At 39.6% G+C, this 22,269-nt stretch overlaps 1 protein-coding gene across 1 annotated transcript in view; it reads left to right on the forward strand.

The window, feature by feature from the left end:
* Positions 1 to 22,269, forward strand: part of LOC118799056 (cadherin-7-like) — a 231,750-nt gene that overhangs the window by 165,842 nt on the left and 43,639 nt on the right. Inside the window, exons 7-8 of the mRNA XM_036558750.1 lie at positions 1,653 to 1,789; positions 11,370 to 11,491. Of these exons, the coding sequence (XP_036414643.1) occupies positions 1,653 to 1,789; positions 11,370 to 11,491 (259 nt within the window). The remainder of the gene's footprint in view (positions 1 to 1,652; positions 1,790 to 11,369; positions 11,492 to 22,269) is intronic.

Genomic DNA, 22,269 nt, shown 5'->3' on the forward strand with positions numbered 1-22,269 from the left:
AGTGCGGTTCTGCGCTCTTCCTCACATTAACTGAGATCTTCCTCGTCTCCTCTTCTGTAGAGTCTCTGTTCTAGTGCGGTTCTGCGCTCTTCCTCACATTAACTGAGATCTTCCTCGTCTCCTCTTCTGTAGAGTCTCTGTTCTAGTGCGGTTCTGCGCTCTTCCTCACAGTAACTGAGATCTTCCTCGTCTCCTCTTCTGTAGAGTCTCTGTTCTAGTGTGGTTCTGCGCTCTTCCTCACAGTAACTGAGATCTTCCTCGTCTCCTCTTCTGTCTTCAGTGTGAGGAATGAGGAACAGTCACTCTTCACTCCAAACTCTTGGGAAACTGGGCGAGTTTTCAGATTTACAGATCTGCTGCAGCTCATTGGAAAGTTTTTCAGAGGAATCCGGGCAGAGTTACAGTTTCTAGGCTATGAAGGACCGACTGGGTGAACCAGTCTGCTACAGCGCCACCCTGAGGCAGAGCAGTGCTGCAGCTCTAGTTACTTAAGAACTATAAAGACAGAAGCTGACTGTGGGCAAAGCAGATAAACTGCAGATAAAGAGCTTCACTGAATCTGGATTCCAGTGTCTGTTTTTCCCAAAAAAGACAGCATAACAGCATAACAAGTTCATTTTCAGGGACCCCCAGAATTTTGATTTTGAGACATTTATGGGATCCAAGAGGTTAATTAGAGGATCTCAGACCCCCAGGACCCCCTGTATTTTGCACCTTGGATGTGTATATTGTTCTGTAAACAGAATCATTGTACAGAATTTTGCAGAATTTTACTGCACAGATTCCCCTTAATTTACTTCACATGAATAGAATCATAAATTAATGCTGACGTGTTTTGGATCTTCAGCCTCAAAGTGACTCACTGAAGTGAAAAAAAATAGATGTCTAGAAGTTAGCGTAGAGCAGCTAAGTTAACTCTCACCTGGAGAGAAAGTTCCTCTGATCCTCATCTGTGGCCGGTGCGCAGTGTTATGTGCACAGATTAAGTGCTGAATTAAGAAAACGCCACTATAAAGATGGAAAATGCCTTGTTATTAATGTGGAAAGTGCACAGACATGGTTTTGGAAATCACGTACAGTCTGACATTTCTCCAGCAGGGAGTGCTATTAGCATGCAAATCACTGCAAATCTGCAGAAGAAGCTAATGAATTCATGTTTGTAGTAATGTTTATTGTCTTGATCTCCAGTCTTATCCACAAAGGGCTGGTGTGGCTGCAGAATTTCACTCAAAACGAGCTGAAGTTCACCTGATTCCACTTGTTTTATCAGTTTCAGTCTCCAAGCTGCTGATCAGGTAATCAGGTGATCTCCTGCTTTGTTGGAATGAAAATCTGCAGCCTAACCGGCCCTTTGTGGATAAGATCGGACACTCCTGGTTTATTATAACGTCAAAAGATGTTGGGCTACTCAGTATCATATTAACATGTGAGTTTTACTAAAGATTGTCATTAAAACAGCGAATATTAAAACAGCATATAGACTAAGATAGAATAGAAAGAACATCAGAGCTGCTTTTCTTGTTGTTTGAATCGAATCCAACTAGAAAATACTGTGCTTATTATTTGACATGTCGTCCAGGCCTGTTGAGCCTTCGAGGAGCAGAGCTGAGCTCTGCTGCTACAGACGGTCTCTGCTCTCTCTCTGCTTGCAGGTACTCCATAGACCGGAACACGGATCTGGAGCGCTACTTTAATGTGGATGCTACGACTGGGGTCATCAGCACAGCCAAGCCGCTGGACAGAGAGGTCAACTCGGTCCATAACATCACCATCTTTGCCATGGAGAGCCGTGAGTAGAGAGTCTTTCAGTTTGAACGTGATTTCTCAGTGCTGCTGTGGCATTTATTTATAGAGTGTGAGTATCCTGGTAGGGCGGCATGGTGGCGCAGTGGGTAGCGCTGTCGCCTCACAGCAAGAATGGCCTAGGTTCGATTCCCGGCCGGGCGACCAGGGTCATTTCTGTGTGGAGTTTGCCTGTTCTCCCCGTGTCTGCATGGGTTTCCTCCGAGTACTCCGGTTTCCTCCCACAGTCAGGCTGATTGGACATGCTGAATTGCCCCTAGGTGTGAGTGTGACTGTGTATGTCTGTCTGTCTGCCCTGCGATGGACTGGCGACCTGTCCAGGGTGTATCCTGCCTTCCACCCAATGACAGCTGGGATAGGCTCCAGCACCCCACCGTGACCCAGAAGGATAAGCGGTTTAGATGATGTATGTATGAATATCCTGGTCAAATTCTGTGGTGGTGTTGATTTTAACCAGGTTTTTGACAAAAGCTGGCTGGTATTATTGTTGAGGAAGTATCAGTACAATACAACATGTCAAAAATAGAAAGAAGGTGTCCATCAAAAACAGCATGTCATATTTTGCTGCATTGTGCACAGATTTTCACAGCTTTGTTGATTACAGTAGCAGTGTTCCCCGGAGTTTTGCCACTATTGCTTGTTCACATCACTGTTCGAGGAGCTTAACCCCCTAAAATCTCAGCCTGCTGGTGGACCTTGGACATTTAAGGGGTTAAATAATAACACACTAAAAGTGTTTTAGGGAACCAAAGAAAGTTCTTTTATGGAATTGCTCCAAAGAACACTTATTTTGGCAGCTTTATTTTTAAGTGTAGAGTCCTGGGATCTGACCATTTGCACTTTTTTGCACAACGTTTGCACAACGTGATCCAGTCCTTCAGTTATTGAAAGGCTTAGTGAGACAAACCAGGTGTAACAGATCGGTGAGTGTCCTTTGCATTAATAGAACGTTCTGTTCAGGAATTAAATAAACTTTACCTTATTTTAACAAAGTTGAGTTACTCCCAAAACCCTAAAAAGTCTGCTTCGGTGACAAAGCTTAACAGACTTGTCCTAAAAACCCAATTTGGGCAATTTTAACATAAATTCTCAACCCAATGAGTAGGAATGTAAGAAAAATTTGTATTGTGTCATTATTAAATATGCCATGAAAAATATTAACCCAAGCCACTGATAAAGAATGGTTAATAATATATTAACAAGAAGTGGTTTAAAGTCAGAGCTGAATTTAGGTTTTTTAACAGATTTTGGACTTTAGACTAAAACAAATTTGCTCTGAGTGACTCTAAAAGTTAATTATGATTATTTTATTAAAACTAATCATTGATCATTCCAAATCAATCATAACTCTACCAAACTTTACCAAATGTGTCAGTAGTGACTGTTTCGGTGACAATTCTAGCTCATTTTGGGCTCAAAAACTCCAGTACAGACCAGCAAACACAGCTTTGAACAGCTGTTCACACAGAAAATCATCATATTTTACATTAAAACAATAAAAAGTGCTGAACTGCAGAAAATATGACGATTCTTAATGTTCCACACTGATTTTCAGACTTTGGGACACATTTACTTCAAAACAATGGGATCTAACTGCTCACCATGTGGCCATGAGGGACAGGGATGCAGCCCCACTTCTTGCTCTAAATTGCAGGGGCGTGGCTAAAATAAGGCCCCGCCCACACACTAAAACTCAACTTATGATAAATCTCAGTCTTTCAAGTTCACTTGAAAAAAAATCACATTTTTTAAAAGCATTAAAAATACAAAAAAGCATCATTTTTACAAGTTTAAACTAATTTGAACTAAGTATGTTCAAACTTATTATATACAATATGCTATAGAAAATATACTAATTCACTAATATATAATATACTAAGTACATATAATATTGACATTCTGTATATAAAAATACTGGATATAAATATTCTATGTCAACAAGAAGAAACAAGGCTTAGTACAGTTTCTAAACGCCTTTAGCAGAGTGAGAAATCATTTGAAAAACTTCAGTTAGTGAAAAAAATTAAAAATTGATAACAGAACTAAGAGCCTGTCCAAGTGACGAACAAAGCAGTTTATGAATGCTTCTCTTTACCAGTGAATACTGGCTGAAGGCGTGAAGTATACAGTCCAGTCAAGCTGAATCTCTGCTGAGTACTGAGCGTGTGTGTTTGAATTACTCTCCAAAGACTTTTTAATCCGTCTTCCTCTGCGGCTGTTGTGAACAACACAGTCAGGGTCACATAAAGCACACAACCCTAAGAATGCTCGATCTCCAGCCCTGTCACATCAGCTTTTGGCTCTTCTCAGCAGACACATTTCAATTCTCCTACAGATCTTATTTTCATTCTGTTTCTCTCTAACCGAGAGCTCTGTTTAGTTTCTTAGTTTCCCAGACCGCCTGAGGACACTGCACTTCCTTCGAGTCTACATTTACTGTAGAAGTCTGTGCAAAATAAAACTCAAAATATCTTTATGATATGAAGTTTATCATTTACATATGACATTCTATGTGGTAATATCATGCTATGAATGGGGAAGTTTTCAATGCCTGTAAATCTACAGCAGTGTGCAAAAGTTAGAGACCCCCTTTCATTAGGGGGGGGCTATACTGATACCGCAACCTTAAATATCTGCCGATACCGCAACCTTAAATATCTGCTGATAACACAAACTTCAGTATCTGCTGATACCGATAACGCAACCTTAAAAATCTTCCGATAACGATATCGCAACCTTAAATATCTGCTGATACCGCAACCTTAAATATCTGCTGATACCGATACTGCAAACTTAAATATCTACCGATAACGATACCGCAACCTTAAATATCTGCTGATACCGCAACCTTAAATATCTGCTGATAACACAAACTCCAGTATCTGCTGATAACACAAACTCCAGTATCTGCTGATACCGCAAACTTAAATATCTGCTGATAACATAAACTCCAGTATCTGCTGATACCGATAACGTAACCTTAAGTTTCTTCAGATACCGATAACACAAACTTCAGGATCTGCTAATACTGATAACGCAAACTTAAGTATCTGCTGATACCGATACTGTCTTTTTCCTTTTACATAAACATCGAAGCTGTCACTAATACATTAGTCTGGATGCCTTTAGACTTAACCAAGCCATCTAAATAACATCATGCTCAAACTGTGAAATGAATATTCTGAGTTATGCAATATTGTTGTTTTCACACACAGAATTTTTAGCAGCATTTGGTCAATCAGCACAATTCAAAATGAAATTTAAAGTTCAGCTTTGTGTAAACATTCAATGTAAGCCCATACCTCAAAACAAGGCAGTGTAGACCATAACTTATAACTTAACACAGAAGTAAAACTATTTCCAGTATAAAGTGTACAGCTGGAACTCCAGGCTTTTACACCTGATATCAAGTCCACACAGCTGATGTGATGACCGCACTGCTGTGGTCTCACTCACTACAGCTCATGTGGTACCTGCTGCTCATCTGTCTCATGACTTGGGCTGTCAAAATTGGCCAAAAATGATGAACACACAGGTTCAAACCATTCAAATATCTATTTTGTGCATCATGTCCATAAGAGAGCAAACCAATACCACAAGTGAGCTGCATCTGATTCAGTTCCCCCTCAAATTTACACTCCCTTTCACGAATCCAGTCCCCAATACCTGCAATCATGGGGAGAAAACAACACCAACAGCACTGCAACTACCGGAAATAGAAAAGGAATATGTAAATCTGTGCTTTGTCTTTGATTGGATTGTTAAATTGAGGCATTTTCACCCATTTCACTTTCCACTGTTTCAGTGCTTCACACCTGCAACTGTGATTTATCAGGGGGAGCATCAGTTTGAAAAGGAACTGAATTGGATGCATTTTTTTGAGATGTGGTCAATCCTCATTCTCTGCTGTTATATCATAATCTTTGACTGGACGTGCCCTCAGGTTGCTAGTGCTGGAATGCTAGGCTAACTGTAGCTTCCACAGCTCACATACAACTTTATCTCGAGGTTCCACAATTTTTGCCTCTACTGATCTTCAAGTTCTGCTTTTTAGTTTTTTTCAAAGGGAATTTTTTAGATCGCTCAGAGTGCAGATCGCTCTCTCTGCGGCCGAGTTGGGTTATGAACTCTGTGCCATAATATGAAAAAATATGTTTATATATTTTCATTATTATTTTTCTCAGTTGCGTTTAAACAATCCTGAAATGCAGGTAAACAATCCGTCCTGCATCCTGATTCACTATAATGTTGTTTGAACTGTTTTCCAACCTAAATACAGAAAAATATATGCTTCAGTTATTTACTTGCATGTTGTTAAATATTACATATATATGATTATATTGTCATTCGCTGCAATGCTACCCTGTCATGTGAAGGTTCTACCTGCTAATTGGTTATTTACTTGTGTTAAGCGGTGCTATTTTAAATGCCCCATGAGGACGATCTAAAATACAGGTGTGAACTCTGCGGCTGACACACTCAGCTCTGCAGTTTAAAAACACTTATGATTAAAAGCTCCTTTCATGGTACGAGACGCCTTCATTGCGAATATTGAGCAGTGTCTGTCAGTAAGCTGTGAAAATTCACAGACAAAGTTGCAATGAAAATAAAAGAGGGTGAGTAAAAGTGCCTGTTTACCCAACAACACCCCCCCCCACACACAGGTTTGAACAGCAGTGCTGCTGAATAGAACATTTTGATGTTCTGTGTTTAGGAAACAGAGCCGTGAGGTAAGTGTGGATGGGATAATACCCAGGCTGTCATGGACCGTTATGCTAATTTAGTCTCTCGGGATTGGCTGTGACCCGTTGGCAGTAGTAAAATGTAGAGCCAGGCTGCTGACGAAGGCAGGGGGGTGGGTGCGTTGGATGTCCGAATATGCAAATGTGATCCCCCTCGACAGCCGACAGGTGCAGACCATATAGAGCACCACACAGACAGTACAGCGGATTCAAGGACAGGAGTGGCGTCCACTCTGAGCTTTAGTGCTCATTGTAAAGCGTGTGTTCTAGTGAGACACAGAAACTGACCTTCAGTTGAAACAAACTCGCTTTATTATTGTTTTTACTTTTTTCAATTGCAAAACATTGCGGAGATTTAACTTTCTAAACCATCATGGAAACCACACAGACTTAGTTACGGGCATATTTTCATAGACTTTCTGATTGTTTACACACACAGAACACTGTTTTATGTATATTGGAATTAGGAAATGGATCACTTAAGCAGGGGGTGTCCAGACTTTTTCAAAGAGGGCCAAATCGTATCATGTCAAAATACCCGAGGTCTGAAATATTATTCACAAATGATTCAAAATATTAAGTTTTCAAAATATCAGCACATAGAACCTGAGCTTTCTGTGAGCTGCTGTGTTTCCTATCACTGTGTAAAAGACGCACAAGGCTTCTGTTATTGTTGGATTGATCAGAGCAGTTTGGATCAGTAAAACACTTATAACAAAAAATTAAGTTGTTTAAGATTAGCAATAAAATATGACTAATGTATTAATGTATTCCTATTTGTAATGTGCCAACAAGAGTCAGACGCTCGCAGTTTGAAAATACAAAAGAGGCTTCACTTCCGGAATCAAAGTCCAGGTTCTTAATCAAAAAACACGTGTGGGTCAATCCAAAATACACAGCAGATACACAACGACAAACATAACACGATGCGAACAATCCAAAAATGGGCAGGCAAAAGACGTCGTCGAAAAACAGGCAAAAAAGGTCAAAAACATGAAGCAGAAGAGTCCAGCAAACAATCCGAAGGGCAGAGCAAAAAGGAGAGTCGAAAGAACAAAAGCAATGGTCAAAAACTGGATACAGACAGTCGATACAACGCTCAGTAGTTCACAAGTGGAAACAATACATCGCAACTATCTCTACCTAAAGCCCAGGCTTTTAAACTAAACTATGAAAGTCATATGACCAATAACACAGGTGACACGTCAATATTCTGGAGATCTAGAGCGCTGATAGGAGCGCGAGAAAAGGTCAGGAGTCATATGATTCCCCAGAGAACTGGGCAGTGGAGTCCGAGTTAGACTCAGAGTGTGAGGGAAGCTCGGCGGTCATGTGATCTCCCAGAGGATTCTGGGAGATGGAGTCTGGGTTCCTCTGAGAGCTTGACGGATGCGTGACACTATTGAAGTGTTTACTTGTTCAAAAATATAATTTGTGACACACCTCATTCAGAAATCACTTTAATTACTTTAGCAGATTAAACAGCATTAATAGCCATTATTGTTCCACTTTAAAGGGTTAATATTTACTGAATCTGCTCTGATAAGAAGTCGGTGCTGTGAGACTCTGACGCTGCTTTAGTTTCTCTCCTGAATATTTGCCATGATGTTCTGCTGTTTCATGTCTGTTGGTATTAAATTTATTAGAGTCTTCTGAAATATGAGACTCATTTTCTGCGGCTCTCTATGAAAATGTTCAAATTTTCATCTAGATCTGCGGCTCTCAGTGTAAGTCTGAGCTTTATGGCTCAGTCTGGACTGAATTTGGTCAGTAAATGAAGCTGCAGGTCAGTCAGAGAATAACGGCTCTTAAATTTTAGCTAACTTCATTACCTCAGTGCAGGTAATCTCACTGTAATCTCACAGCTGCTGCCACCATCAGGTAAGAGGAAGAACTGCAGCATACTGGGCCACTTACAACACACATGTAAAGCTTTTCACAAATTAGAGAATTTTTAAATGCATTGTTTTCCAATTATTTATCCGTCTATGTTGTGATGGGCCAGTACACACACGCTCAGGCACGGCCTCAGCGGATCAGTTAGTGGGGCAGCGCCCCACCAATCTAACACCAGCAAATGGCAAAAACTGTTGTTGTTTTTTTGTGATACATATATTTGCTGTAACACATCCCTCTGACCCGCTTTTGATTTTGTGTTTCAGATGCTCTGTTCATTATTTAGCTCTGCCGCTCGGCGACTCACACATTATAAACAGAAGCATTAACCTTTAGAGTTTGCAGGTACCACCGTCAACAATAAAATCATGATGTTATTCATAATTTATTATTTCTTAGTCATAGTTTACTGAAACTGTGTTGGAAATGCAGATGTTTAAACTATTAGTGGATACTTTTTTATTTAAATGTAGAAAAAAAATGTTAACACGAATTTATTGAAAAGTTACTATTTGTTTTATTTGCATGCATGCATGCATCATCTAAACCGCTTATCCTTCTGGGTCGCGGTGGGGTGCTGAAGCCTATCCCAGCTGTCATTGGGCGGAAGGCAGGATACACCCTGGACAGGTTGCCAGTCCATCACAGGGTTTTTTTATTTGAGAAATTTAAAACATTTACATTTTTGCCACTTTTTAAATTTAATTTCCATGGCAACAAACAGAAATCTTGCTCACCTGTCAATACAGAGTGTAAAGCAAATGTGAATATAACTCACTGTAAAATTACACCCTAAAACATTAAATTTGCACAACAGACTAAATCTTAGTACATTTACATGGATGTTTTTATCCAGAGCGACTTACTAAAGTGCTGTGTTGTCATTTCAGAGAGTGAATCCCAGTTAGTCCAGACAGGTTAGAGTCCAGCCCGGCCTTCAGCTCAGACACTGCCAGAAACAAAGGCCAGAGCTGATAACTAGAAAGAAGAAGGTGCAATACATTTTAATAACTACTTATATTAGGAACCAATTTCCACTCGCTTTTTCTTGTTCACTCAACTACTGTAAGTAACTACTCCGACTGACATTCTGTGTAATTACATTTGAATAACATTGTAAAACGACAGTAGTAACACTTCTTTTCTAAGGGTTAAACACAGGCTTGTTTCAGTATGTTCCTCTCTAAGTGGCTCCGTCTCTCTCTAAAGTGTCGAAGCTAAACTCTCTCAGCTCCAAACTTCTGATCTAATTTACGTTAATAGTTTGGCTCACTAATAGCTTTCCTCCTTTCTGTGTGTCAGAAACAATTAGGTACTGTGAAGAATTTCGAGCTGTGCGCCGTCACACGGTTAGAGCTGACGTATAAGCTCCTCAGTTGTTACTAAGCAACCATTTCATAACAGTTTTAACATTGTTGCTTTTTACCTATGTGTACAAAACAAACATCACAGTAAATCACTTGTTATCAGCAGTACAGCAATGAGTGTCAGGTTAATCAGGTTTACCCTTTAGCACTGCTGCACATGTGACGCTGCTGAACTGGCTTTAAGGTGGATTTTCTGCCATTGAAATAAAATCTAGTTCTGTGGTTTAAAACTAAACTAAACTAAACACCATCCAGCTTTGGTGAGCAGTATTCAGATCCATAGAAGTCACTTTAATCAATTGAAATGTAATATAAAATATATAAAATATAAAATAAAAGTAATATAAAATGTAAAATAAAGGAGTCAAATATTTTTTTTTTCTCCTGTGTGTGTGTGTGTATGTGTAACCAAGTCCATCTACCCAGCTAGTGTGTTGTATATCTTATCTGGGTTCCAAATGTCTTGAATGCACTGAAGATGAAGAACCCAAGGTTCCAGGTCTCCTCATTCAAGTCCAGGGCTCGGCTTGCCATCCAAAATCGTCAATTTGCCAATCTGCATTTGGCAAAGCAAACAATAACCAATTTCAACACTCAAGTCTTGCTATGAGAATTCAGCAAAACCAACTACTGGCACAGTTCCAAGTAGCCTACGTGCACAACTGCATATGCAATTTAGCTTAATTAAGGTTTTACATTCTCTATTTACTTACAAAAGCAATCAAAGTTTCCACAATTGTTCACTTAAACTTATCTACCAGAATTAAACTGTAGCTGTGATAGACTCAATAATTTGAATTTAATAATTGAGTTATAATTCTATTATAACTCAATTGTTTGCAAATTACTCCAATATTTCACAGTTAAACATTGTTTTTCTTTCCAGTTAACTCAACAGCCGTTCTTCTTAGCACGTTGTTGGAAAATGGAGGCTCTCTCTTCCTTGGGCGGAGCCTCATATTACTTAGCTGGTGACGCAAGAGCGCACCCCACTGATTGGTTAGAATAAAAACTCTATTAAATAAGCAAAATAATGTATAGAGGTTACATACACACTGGGTTGCGGGGGGTGCTGGGCCGAACCAGCCAGATGTGGCTTTGTACTGAGAACATCTGTAGAAAACCAAGAGAAATATTGGACTAAATGCAGGGGGGACAAAGAGAGATGGGGCCTCACAGTAGGGGGCGCTGGTGCGCTCATCAACATTGTCTGACAGACAATATAGCCATCTCAAAATTAGAAATACCAGATTTACCAACTAGATTTAAGATTAATTTTGTCAAGATAGCACTTTTTGCGGTATCGTGCCAATCAGCCCCGTTCTCCCCTACTTTTGTCAGTTTTCATTACATTAAGAAGCAAGACCTCCATTCAAAATAGTAAATGGTAAACTGACAAAGAAAAACATGCCAAATTTGTTTTTATATGTCTTTTTTATTGAATTATAATACTTTTGACATTTTTGTGGAGTATTCCGAGACTTTAGGAATAGTGAAAATAGTACTGCACAACCTCATCTCTCTCTCTCTCTCTCCTCTCTCTCTCTCCTCTCTCTCTCAGAGGACCCGTCTCAGGTGGGAAGAGGCATAGCTGTCATCACGGTGATGGACATAAATGACAACGCTCCAGTCTTCGCCATTGAATATGAAACGCGCATGTGTGAGAATGCATCACCTGGACAGGTAAAGAACAGCGACCGTATGTGTGTGTGTGACTGTGCTGCTATTCGCTGCGCTCTGCTCTTATGCTAATTTCATTTCCTACATGCCTCCACATCATCCATAACTCGACGCCGTGCACTGCCAGCTTCAGCTTGACGCTCATAACAAGCGACAAGAGGGTCTCAGGATAAGATTACGTATCATTGAATCACAGAGCTGCAAAAGGCTGTTTGATTTGTGATGGTGGTTGTTTGTTTAAATGTAGTACACATCGCTGCGTACTGAAAAGTACTGAAAATAAGGGCAAACAAAAATAAATAAATAAATAAATAAACAAATAAATGAATGAAAGAGTCGGATTTGATTCACCCGAGGGAGACGCAGGTCTGTGCGGCTGAGCGCCGTCGTGCATTACATATGAGTTATTTAGCATTTGCCCTTTTTGTTGCCAAATGACTGAATATATCACTGCTAGTGATCTGTCTGCTCCTGGCATTTGGAAAATACAATCAGGAAAAGGAGGGAAAAAGCCAGATTGGAAACGAAAGTAAGTGCAATAGATCAAAATGATGCACTGGTACAGAAATGGCCATTAGGGCTTTTTCCTTTTTTTTAAGGCAGTGCGTTGCGTTTGCTTCCTTTTGTACTTTGTTTTTTGTCACTGTGCTTCAGTGTTGGGTTTCGCTGATCATGTAACTTAGAGATGAACACGTTTATCATATATATGTATATGTATCATATATCCTCCTCGGATCTATCGGCTCGGTAGGCTTCTGTTTGGGTAGCTGACAGATTTGTGCCTAGAATAAGGAGGTTTACTAAGAAATGACTGCATAAGAAACAATGCTAAAAAGGCAGGGGAACAAGGCTAAACATCAGAGCAGCCGTCTGCCCGTTATCTCACTGTTTCAGTAGCAGATACTGCACATCTTCAAAAGATCTAAATGCTTCTTTCTGGCTAAACTCATAATTGTATATTTCTCATTATTACTTCTAACAGGTGCCCTTTACTAAATTAATAACCAGTCTTTGCTTGTCATCAAGGCTAGCGTGGGGTGGTATTAATAAAATTTTAATTTTACAATATTTTCCAAATAAATCATGGTATTAGAATATTAAGTTAGCATTAAAGATCACAGACACATTCCTGAGTACTGCGAAAATAGTGTCTGATTAACCTGACATACAGACAATGTACACAAGCCTGAAACCATGTTTCATTTCATTTTCGATCAAGATTACCGTTAAAAACAAGTTATTCATTTTTTTCAGTACATATTTCTGTGCGCTCGTCAACATTGTCTGCAGACAAGCCTGCTGTTAGTAATGTAAGTCATCATCACTGAAACATCCCCCAAAAAAAGTTAAAGTTAAGCCTGTAGAGGTGAGTCGTGTGTAAAGAACACGTTACATGCAGTAAAATGAAACGTGACCTCTTACAGCTAAAAAAACACTGAAAACTAGATCATACATCAACTTCAAAGATCTCACTGAGCAAGAAATAAAAGTTGATGATGGTTAACCAGCAGCTGTTTGTGGCCTCTGATGTTCACAGCTGGAGTAAAAGTGGTGTCCGAGTAATTGTCAGCCGTGTTCCAGAAAAGACGAGCTCTTGGATTCGTATTCAAGCCAATCAATATACTGTCATGTATAGCATGTAAGCATGCGAAAGGACACTCGTTATCTGCAGCAAACAACAATAACATTAAAAATACGTAAGTACATGTTCTCACCACTGAGGAACGGTATGAACTGCATCCACAGCTGTTCCACCGAGCCGCGGATAGAATCAGTGTTTCTGAAAACTGCAGCTTCATTCTTATCTATTTCTGTGCTGTGACCTGCACATGCAGCTGGAATCATCTTTGCATTCTAAAAAAATGACCTTTATTTTTATCTTCTATTATGGACAGTCATGGACAGATTACCAGCACCATTAGTTTTTTTTTATTTTTTTAATTTTTATGTTTTAAATGAAGTTGTAAACAGCTGGCCAGGTCAAGTAAACTGAGCTTTTACCACACCCTGTTGGGCAAACAAGCCAAGAAACCTCTTTACTAGAAGTTAGTGTTTAAACTAAGTAACTGCTATTGAAACAGACGGCTGCTCTGATGTTATTCATTTTTTTCAGTACATATTTCTGAGGAGATTAGATGTAAGAGCAGCATCTTGCATAAAAAAGGAAAATAAAACAGTAGTTTCCAAAACTGGAGTTGAAAATGTTTGAAGCTACAGAGAAAATGAGTTGCCTAACAACCACCTGGAAGACCTGCAGAGGACCAGGACAGAGATCAACCAATCACGTTTTGATTTCCAATAGGTGAAACCAGTTGAGAAAAGCATCACTCTAAGCCTTTGGGAAGTTCTAGATACGTCACTGACTGAATACGGGCAGCAGTCTGATCAGTGGGCTGTTAGAAATGGAAAACAGCGGCAGCTGATATATCAAAAGCTTCGAGTGAAACATGGAGCATCTTTTAGAAGCTTCAAATGTCCGTGTTTAATCCAGAACTGCCTTTTATGAATTTTCCATCCCACCTTAAATGCAGCAGTAGTTACGCCGTGGTGTCTAAATGCTCTAGAATGTAACTGCTGCACTGTTTAGTGTGGAATGGAAACAGTTGAACTTCTACCTCATCAGAAAGTGTCCATGTGGATTGCTGTTAGCTTAGCGCTAAGAAACTACTACAATCCTGTGAAATGTGTTTGGCACATTTTATACTTTATCTATGTTAAACTTACCAAATAAACTGCACACTAAAATTTTCACTTATAAATTCTACAACATATGGAATTTGACCAGAGGTACCCAAACATTTGTATGTCCACTTGTTGACCTACTGAGGATTTAAGAAGTGCTTCACCCAGGACTGCTTTTTGAATGAGGCACAAAACATGGCAGCCACTCAGAACAGAGGTCATTTACATATATATCGGTCAGTCTTAAAGGCAGTCTTAATTGTAAGGAAAAAGAAAGGGATAAATAAATGATCATGTGAAACTTAATCATGACTGTTTGTGTTACATAGAGCTACATAGAGATACAGAAATCTCATAACTGATCTCCAAGAGAGAAAAACGGGCAGTTTAAAGTAAAATCTTCTGGCTCCTTCTGCTCATTTCACGGTAAAATATCACCATTTAACCTGGCCTGTTTGGCCAGAGCCATGCTGACCTGCCTGCCCCTGCTTTCGCATGCCTGAGTCCTTCAGGACTCAGTCAGTCCAAACAATTTGGCCAGCTGGTTGGACTCGCTGGTCCTTCAGCGTTTGCAGATTAACATGGGGAAATGCTGCCTCATAATAATCTGCCATTCCTCGAGTCCTAATTAGCGCCACTGCGCTCCAGTGGGTCCCTGGGAGCCCGACGCGGGGCATCGCGGATCAGCAGCGCGTCTGTCTCATGCCATGATATTAATTGATATTACCACGGGGCTGTCCGGGGTGAGCGGGTGGGACGAGGCTGAGGGAAAGCGGGGGTCACAATGAGCAATCATCACACACATTACCTCCCGCCAACGGGCACGCCTGGCACAGAGCATTTGCCCAGACGTGGCATCGCTCCACTGAAGATGTGGGCAAGCCAAAGTCCTAAAGAGGTGGACGGACCATCTGTGGATGTTTACGCTGCTGATGGGCAGATAAGAATTATGTGAAGAATCTTTTACGCATTAGCCTGAAAACTGTACACATTCTGTACCAGAACAGCCTGAGAACAGCTCGGCCTCCTGTCATCTACAGAGATCAGCAAAGACACTTTATTTCATTTTCACACAAAACAGCTATTAGACGCAAGTTATTCACTCGTTTTAGGAGGATGGGTTCCCCTTTTGAGTCTTGGTTCCTCTCAAGGTTTCTTCCTGTTGCTCTTAGGGACTTTTTCCTTGCCACTGTCGTCATTGGCGACGCTCATGGGGGCTCAGACCCGGATTTTTCTGTAAAGCCGCTTTGTGACAACACCTGTTGTAAAAAAGCACTACATAAACAAACTATGACGACTTTTTTTCAGGATATTTGTGAGGAGAATAGGTATAAGATAATCCACATGCATAAAGAAAGTCAAATGAAACTGATTAAAAGCTCCAGAGAAAATGTGTCTCCTAACAACCACCTGGAAGACCTGGTCGACACCAAAACTGCCCCATCAGATAAACAGAACTTAAAGCTTTCATCTCTGAGAGAGAGGAGAAAATCAAGCTGCTTCAGATCTGAAAACATCCACAGGTGCTTTCTGTCCGTCATCATAAAAACTCAAACCACAACTTTTATCTCTATACAACATGTTTATCTTTCTCAGTCTTGACTTATTATTTATACACCTTGAAAATTAGCAGGTAATTTTTTAGGTTCGTACAAATTGTTACTGTTATATTATCACTTTTTTAGACTTGTTTCCGTTACAATTACTAACTTATTATTTAGGAACAACTTTACAATTACATGCAACTTTTCAGGTACAACTTGTTACTGTAATTTTCAAAATCATTACCCACTTATTACCGATCTAGTGCTCCTCCTAGTGGGTACAATTAGACATTTGTCACTGTGGAACTTTCATGCAACTAGTCGCATGTTGTGAGTTGCATGCAGCATGATTTCTATGCAACTACTAAAGAGTCAAAGTTGCACACAAATTGCTTCACTCGTTGCTGTATAAAATCATCAGCAGCGTGTTTTTTTTTATATCTGCACCTTGGCAGCTTTTTTATCATCCAGCTTTTATTGCTGGTCTTTTTCTATATCTGTCTCTCTGTCTTTCTGTCATTCTCTATAATATATTTAAATGTTTGATTAGGGATGTGATTGGGTACTCAAGTACTCAGTTAAGTGTTTGAGATGCCAGTATTCGAACACTGAAATCACTGCTCAGGTACTCGTTCTGTTTCATCACAGACAATAAATAAACACACCAACTAACTAATTCACATACGTTTAAACAGGATTGTAAAATGTTACAGTTTTGCTCATATTTGTGAGTGAATATGTATATTATACCACTCTGACGCTCAAACAAGACCTAAATGTGAGTGCAGTGTGGAGGACATAACTGAGAAGACAGATGTAGTGCGCCTTGATTTCTAGCTGATGTCAACTAAATGCAAAAACAGTAAAAATATATACACTACTATGTTGGCACATCGTCCGCTGAGGAGGAAATCTTGTGTAGAAGACAACGAGTCCTCATTAGCATCCAGTGTTGTAGCCATTAGCTGTAGTTTTATCTCATCTGAAGAGGCAGCCTCAGTTACTCATCCAACACGAAGACAACCGATTTCCCTCAGCTTTTTTGAGAAGGGCCTGGGTTCGATTCCCCAGCCGGGCGACCTGAGTCCTTTCTGTTTGCATGTTCTGTGTCTGTGTGGGTTTCCTCCGAGTTCTCCGGTTTCCTCCCACAGTAGCTATTTGCCTCTATGTGTGAATCTATGTGTCTGTCTGCCCTGTGATGGACTTGCAGTCTGTCCAGGGTGTTTCCTGCCTTCCACCCAATGACCGCTGGGATACGCTCCAATGTGTTTTCAAATATATTCCTCTGCTTCCTGCTAAATTTTGGTGGTACTGGTTTTTTAGCCTCTTGCCCTAAATAAGGAAGTCTCCAGCTCCAGCCCTACAGTAATTTCAGCTGATGCCCTTTTTTATTTTGTTTAAGAATTTTTAGGGGTGCCAAAATGTTCTTAGTTTTATTGGCTAGATTTACTTCATGATTGTTTCTCAAGTTATTATTATTTTTTTTTAATGTGACATTGAGATAAAGGACTTGGGGTAATGGTGAGTGTAAATACAGTTTAGAAGGTGACTGGCTGGATTGTGGATTGTGTTGCCTCCGTGAAGACCACCCAGACCCTGCGCTCACAGTGGAGGTAATCAGTGCTTCTCCTAAAACCGGTTGGCCTCTCGGGCGTCTGTCAGTGTTGACAGGCACTGGGTTAGGGGTCATTTGCATAATGAGAGGGAAAAGTGAGGGGCCCTGGCTAAGCGGCCAGCGTGCGCGCATTTTAATGGCCCATAAAAAGAGACCACTGAAATCTGCCGTTTGTTGTCGGAATGTGGAACGTGCATACAGGCCGAATGTTAATGACAGGTGTTAGAGGGACCCGAGTTCTGCTAGGAACAGTCAGGATGGTCGTGCATCTTGTTAAACTGTGCTGGGATGCAATGGCAGGCTTTTGGTTAGGGGGAGTGGAGGGTCTACAAAGAATTACTGTAAAATCTTCTGCTTGGATTTTCTATTCAGCACCATTTGGGATCTCATGATTATGTATCAGGTTGCTAGAATTGGTGGGGCATTGTTAAATTAGGTTTAGCATACCTTTATTTATTCATTCATTTATTCATTTCTTTTAAGCTACCACTTCCATTTCGGTTTCATTGCAGTTACAGAATAATTTGTTGTCATAACTGAATGTGTTTTAGAGGAATAGCTCAACATTTTTCAACCTAACCTCGGTCTTTCACATCTGTAGTTTATGGCTGATTAATACAGATAATAATCTTGCAATTCCGTGAACTTTGGAAAAGAACAAAACAGAAAACTCACTGACTCAGAACCTTTATAATAGAAACCAGTGGGCAGATGCTGAAACACCTTATTGGCTTTTATTATAAATGTGTTTTTGTGCTTTTATTATATTAAATATGGGTGTAACAGCTTTACAATTCATTGCATTTAGAGCCAAAGGCTTATTTCATCCTGACCCCCTTTATCCCTCCTTTATATATGAGGCACACAGGATCAGATTAAACATTACACTCTTAAAAATGGTGGTTCTAGGGTTCCTTAGTAAAGGCAATGGTTTTATTTGGGGCCATGAGTTCTCTATAGAATCATTTCATGGTGAAATGGTTCTTCAGACTCATGGAGGATGTGTTGTATATCATCACTGCGTAAAAAGAACCAAATATTTTCTGCGTAATTTGAACTCAGCTGCTGTTCTTTACATTTTAGAGAAATTTGTTTTTCTATGGACGGTGATGATATGGTTCTGTACAGAACCTTTTTAAAAACGGTTCTATATAGCACCAAAAAGAGTTTTGCTATTGTTATGAGGTCAAGCTTGTATACAGGAGCAGAACCCTTTTTGGTGCTATATAGAAGCATACGCAACACATTCACCATGCAGAGAACCATTCAAGCATGCAAATGGTTCTATCTAGAATGCCTGATTGTAAATGGAACCTTTGCCTTTATAAAGAACCCTTGAAGAGCCATCTTAAGTGTTCACAGAAATGAAACATATGATAAGATATTTGAAAAGGTTATTTCTAAACTTAACTGCAGTTATTGCCTCTCCACATACACAGAATGGCAGGTTTTGCCTGACTGACCCTGATCTGCAGACTGAGGTCAGAGCTAATGCTGACCCAGTATTTTTAGCTGCTGTCATGCAAGTTAAGCAAAGTTTGAGCTTTCATTTATTAATATTAGGGCAGCGTGCAAAGGAATCTGGACGTTACCTGCCAGTTAACTGACCCTAAAATCATTGTACAAACCCAATTCCAAAAAAGCAAATTCCGTTTGACCTGTACAAAGGACAAAACCACCATATTTGATGTTTTACCTTATGAACATTAGTGTTTTTTTTTTTTTATAAATAAATGCTCCATCCTTAATTTATTGCCTGCAATACATTCCAAAACCATTGTGACGGGTGCAGGTTTACCCCTGGGTTACATCACATTTTCTTAAACAGCACTTAATAATGGTTTATAGACTGAAGACACAAATTAATTTGGAATTTTAAGTCTTCAAGCTGTGCAAAACATACAGGGCCTTCGTTGTTGTATGTTGTACTTCATAAAACACCACGTTTTCAGCAGGAGACAGGCAGGTCAGTCCAACACCCGCACTCTGATAACGCAGCCATGCTGCTGCAACACATGCCGAATGTTTCTTGGTGTTGCTGTGTTCAAGTAAACACGGACGTCCCTGAAAAAGACGGCGTCTAAAAGGCAGCATGATATTTAGAAATATTTCCATAAACAATCTGAAAGGTTGACTCGTCAGACCACAATACACGTTTCCACTGAGGATCAGTCCATTTCAGATGAGCTCGAGCCCAGAGAAGTCGGCAGTGTTTCTGGATGTTGTTGATATGCGACTTCCACTGTGCAGAGTACAGTCTTAACCTGCATTCGTGGATGCAGCGACAGACTGTGTTTATTGACAACAGTTAATATGTGTATTCCTTAGTTCATGTGGTGATATCATCACAGAAACATGCTGGTTTTTAATGCAGCACCATATGAGGGGTCAAAGGTCATGGGCATTCTGTTGTAGTTTTAAGCCTTTTCCTTTATGCAGATTTTCTGGATTCCCTGTATCTTTTGATAATATCTGCACTGCAGAGACTGAAATACCTAGAACACTCGCAGTCACTCATTGAGAAACATTGTTCTTAAACTGTTGGACTATTTTCTGATGCATTTTTTAGCAAAGTGGTGAGTCTCAACCAGTTCTCACTCTTAGTGGACTCAGCCTCTCCTAGATACTCATGTTATATTTAAACATGAGATAGATGGATAGATAGAAAGATAGAAGGGAAAGGGAAATTGCATTGCTTCAGTAGCAAGACATATAATTTCACATAAACTTACATATACTATGCAGAAAATAAAAAAAAAACAGAATTAAACTACACACAAGTTAAAGTATAAGAAAAAAAGTATATCTATTTGCATATTTACATAGTAATGTCTTGGTAGCTAGCTAGCTAACTTTACCGTTCCACCTTAAATAGTCCAGCCATTGTGACACCTGATGTACCATTTAAGGTGGAACGGGAAAATTCAAAAAAGAAGCTGACTTCAGCTTCGTATCACTGAAGAATTAGTGGTAGGTGATAATAAATAATTGTCCCCCTCTTTGAAGTCATATGATGCCCTAAATGTAACTAAAGCCCAGCAGTGAGGAGCTCAACTTTACCCTCCTCTGCTGTCACTGCAGACTGGCAGGGTCGCCTACAGAGCAGCGCTGGTAGCTGTTAATGAAGTGATTTTATTTGAGGGTCCCATTTCATAGGGCAAGATTTCAACCACTACCCCTAATTAAGTTCCAAGGGGTTAGGGTGACACTCGAAAACAAGGGGTAAATCAAATAGATCAATCAAATCAAATAGAAACAAAAGTATATCTATTTGCATATTTACATAGCATATGGAATTTGTTGTATTTACATGAGAGGCACTGAGTGGTATGAGGTAAACTAAAAGCACAATGAGTTTAGACATAACTAACTAGGAGTTGCAATTACATGACTTCTTTCAAAATATTTTCTAAACATTTCACAACGCTTCTAATTTTATATTGCCCCGTTTCAACTTTTTTGAAATGTGTTGCAGGAATTAATTTCAGAATTATATAAAATTATATACAGAACTATATATATTAAAAACATGACTTTGATAAAACATTACATATCTTGTCCTTGTACTGCTTTCATTTAAATACAACTTAAAGTGGATTTACAAAATCACTACTTTGTTTTTATTTGGATTTTACATACTGTCCCAACTTCTTTTAGGACTGGGTTTGTAATTTTATGGGGCATCCAAACTTTTGCATACAACTGTATATTGTAATCCTAAAGAGCTGGGCATAGTCTAAAATCTAAAAATGACACTGAAGTTTCTGTTTCCTCTAAGTTTAGATGAATTACTGTCCGTGTTATTAAATCATATGTTGCAGATGTGGCGGATAATGATTAGGCTGAATATCTCTGGAGTATTCCTTTAAAATCAATAAATTAATAATAATTGAGGGGTCATTATAACACAGTGGATATTCTGCCTTTTACAGCATTGATCCATGCTATGATATGTGCTGTTAGCAGCTTCCTGACAGCCACAATCGTTTATGTAACAGTCAACAGAAACGTATATGCTCACGGTTGGCTTTCAGTGATGGACGATTAAGAGCCGCCACACCTGTAGCGTCAGTAGTGCTGCATTTTTTGCTGCGCTAAGAGCCACAAGATAGATTCGTGTCTCGAGAGACCTGCAGTAGAGAATCATTATTCAGAAGGAAGTGGGTTTGGACAGCTATTAGACCAACAGCACTGGCATCACATCTTTTCTGCAGTACTTAACCATTTACTGCCTCTCGTAAGGGGCCGTCTCTGACGCGTATGTAGGGTCACGTCAGCTGTTCTAGTACCGCATACACAGAGCTACATGTGGTCCACCATACCATGTCATTAGGTTGTGGATAAGCCGGGGTCTACAGAGCGTTAAAGTGGAATGATTTGCTTGAATGGCCTTAATGGCTTCTGATGAGCGCAGCTTTCTTTCACTGTGCTTCCTGTGGAGATTATAGCGGGACACTCACTCAATCCGCGGATCATTTTTGTAGCTTCATTGTAATTTTTGGTGTTGCAAAGTCATGCTGCAAAAAAGAAATGGCCAACAGTGGCCATTAGAATATTATTAGATCCATATTACATGTATTTAATGACCCTCACAGCAGTTCTTCTGAAAGGGGTTGTGGAACTACAGTGCGGTTGAATATGAAAAACACTTGAGCAAAAATAGTGAAGGGTAAATATTAAAAGTGGACAGCGAGGTAAAAGTTCAAATGGCGGAAATAGATGTGTGATCATTGGTGAGGCCTGGAGCATCCCAAAGATATAATAAAATAAAAATAATAATATAAAATCAAAAGTAGTTTTCATTTTAATTGTTGGATGAAGAGCTTAAACTAAACTTAAACAGAGCATATCCCACATTTTTCCTGTGTTTCAATTGTCCTCCTGAGGTCCACTCTTAATTTCTGTGGACATTATAAAACAAAAAAAGTTCATTTTAATGT

This window comes from Colossoma macropomum, unplaced genomic scaffold (assembly GCF_904425465.1).
Source record: "Colossoma macropomum unplaced genomic scaffold, Colossoma_macropomum, whole genome shotgun sequence".
NCBI classification, from domain to species: domain Eukaryota; kingdom Metazoa; phylum Chordata; class Actinopteri; order Characiformes; family Serrasalmidae; genus Colossoma; species Colossoma macropomum.